The 2,248-nt window shown below is 40.0% G+C and overlaps 2 protein-coding genes across 2 annotated transcripts; both read left to right on the top strand.

Moving 5' to 3' along the window:
• Positions 1-378: 378 nt before the first annotated feature.
• Positions 379-1,342, top strand: LOC114758585 (protein ENHANCED PSEUDOMONAS SUSCEPTIBILTY 1-like). Its single transcript, XM_028947643.1, has one exon. It carries the CDS (start codon positions 379-381, stop codon positions 868-870), a length of 492 nt encoding a protein of 163 aa, XP_028803476.1. The 3' UTR covers positions 871-1,342.
• On the top strand, positions 876-1,720 carry LOC114758584 (uncharacterized acetyltransferase At3g50280-like). The gene is made up of 2 exons (XM_028947642.1): positions 876-1,081; positions 1,159-1,720. The coding sequence occupies exons 1-2, from the start codon at positions 876-878 to the stop codon at positions 1,718-1,720; spliced, it is 768 nt and encodes a 255-aa protein (XP_028803475.1).
• Positions 1,721-2,248: the final 528 nt, after the last annotated feature.

Raw genomic sequence — 2,248 nt, 5'->3', positions numbered from 1 at the left:
TCGGAGGAGTAGTATATTTAATTATTTGTGCTAAAACTTTAATAAAATGACTCATTAATATGACAAAAAACATATTTTTCTTTACATTATAAATAAGACAGGAGTAAAGAAATTAGTTTGGGTATTCATCACTTTGAGGAGTACCTAAACTCATAATATCCAGAGCATTCATATATTAAAATTTGCGCTCTATTTGTATTTTGGTCAGCCCCGGTGAGCTAACAACATTTTATAAAAAAATAAAAAGCAATCGGAGATCGAGACCCAAGACCACACACCCCATTCCATGGAGGCTGTCCGATTGATCTCCATTACTACGATCAGAGCACGAAGCTGCCATAACAATGGCGGCTCAGCTGAACTAATCGATCTGAATCCATGGGATCTTCAATATCTAGTTCTTGGTATGGTCAAAAGGGACTTCTCTTTCACAAACCCGCCTCTTTATCATCTTCAATACGCGGAGAAACAGTGATCCAACTTTTGAAGGACTCACTTTCTTCCACCCTCGACTTCTTCCGGCCGCTTGCTGGCCGTCTTCTTGTTGTCCCCCACGGTGGCGACGACGGCACATCCTCCGTCTTCATCACTTGTAACAACGCCGGAGTAAGCTTTGTTCATGGCATAGCAGACAACACTACAATTACCGACATCCTCGAACCCACTTATGTTCCTCGGATTGTCTCCTCCTTCTTCCCACCAGGTAATATCAAGAACTTTGAAGCAACTCGGGTCCCATTAGTGGCTGTTCAAGTCACAGAGCTTGTGGATGGCATCTTCATCGCTTGTTCCATGAATCATTGTCTTGCTGATGTGAAGCCATACTGGAATTTCTTAACGCATGGGCTCAGATCTCTCGAAATGGCCTAAACCACATGGCCCCAAATTCGAAGCTCGCTTCATTTGAACGGTGGTTTCCTCATGGTAATATTGAGCGCCCCATAACAATCCCATTCAGGAAAATATTGCAGCATCATCTTAAGGAGTCAACAGATTCGATCCAATCACCTCCATTTTCAAGGAGGATCTTTCACCTTCAAAAGCAAAAATTGCTAAACTCAAAGCAAAAGCTAATTCAGAGGTACAAGATAGTATCATCAGCAACAAAATCTCCTCTTTGCAAGCTGTTCTAGGCCATGTTTGGAGGTCTGTAATCAGAAATCAGAATCTTGACCCAGAAGAGGAAGTCACATACAGATTCCTCATATCTGCTAGATCCAAAGTCTCACACCCTCCAATTCCAGACGACTATTTTGGAATCACCGTGCAATTCACTACTGTGACGATGAAAGTAAGGGACTTAGTGGGAGATGGAGGCTTTGGAAAGTTTGTTTGGGAGATGAACAAGGAAATCTTATCATGCACTGAAGAAAAGATCAAGAGCGACTTTGAAGCCTGGGTACGAAATCCAACAATGCGTACCCAACGTGCCACAATCGGGAAGTTCATGACAACTGGCAGCTCCCCAAGAACCAACTTTTATGAGATCGATTTCGGTTGGGGAAGACCAGTGGCGGTTCGCGGCGGCGGAGCCAATGCGAAGCAGTGGAAGCTGGCGGTCGATGCCGGAGCAGAAGAAGGTAGCTTTGATGTTGAACTATGCGCCTCTTACGAAATACTGGAAGCTTTGGCTGGAGACCGTGAATTCATAGAAGCAGTGGATTTGCCATTGCCAGCGGAGCTAACGCCATCCAGTAAAGTAGCACGGACTCGACTATGAGATCAAGCATCTGTGTATTTTCCATAATCGGTAACCTTCTTGATATAAATAGAATTGATGTTGTTTTTAATATATTGAATCTTCTATAAGAGAATTATGAATTATGGTAAAAAAAAAAAAACTTAATTTTAAAGCAAGATTGTTTCTTCTTTCTCAAAATTGATGAGAACCTGTGGGAGGATCAACATATCATTACAAAAGGGTGTTAAATATGTGAAAAGAGTTTTATTTTATTAACATAAATATATACTGATAGAGTAATCTAAAGTGTAAAGACGGACTTAAAGTGTGGAATATTTTTTTTTCCCGTTTGCCAAACAAGTTATCAATACGATGATAATATGTATATGTGTGAAAATGGAATAAACATTGTTTGGGAGAAAACAGCCGGCCTTAACATACAAATTTGCTCATAAAACTTTTTTTTTAATAAGCACCTAATATTTCTTTAGGTGTAACAATATCAATCTTTCTAGTGTTAAAAAAAAAACAAAAAGACATGTTGTTAGGTGTAGATAATGTTTCTAA

Source organism: Neltuma alba, unplaced genomic scaffold (genome assembly GCF_004799145.2).
Source record: "Neltuma alba isolate B1F8T4 unplaced genomic scaffold, ASM479914v2 tig00010738_pilon, whole genome shotgun sequence".
Lineage (NCBI taxonomy): Eukaryota > Viridiplantae > Streptophyta > Magnoliopsida > Fabales > Fabaceae > Neltuma > Neltuma alba.
Note: the sequence above shows the minus strand (reverse complement) of the source record. Positions and strands in the feature narration are given on the sequence as shown.

Excerpts from the sequence above, each read along its gene's own strand:
- LOC114758585 (XM_028947643.1), top strand. The coding sequence starts at position 379 with ATGGGATCTTCAATATCTAGTTCTTGGTATGGTCAAAAGGGACTTCTC.
- LOC114758584 (XM_028947642.1), top strand. The coding sequence starts at position 876 with ATGGCCCCAAATTCGAAGCTCGCTTCATTTGAACGGTGGTTTCCTCAT. Across the intron at positions 1,082-1,158 it reads AAGCAAAAGCTAATTCAGAG|AAATCAGAATCTTGACCCAG; the intron begins GTACAAGATAGT and ends GTCTGTAATCAG.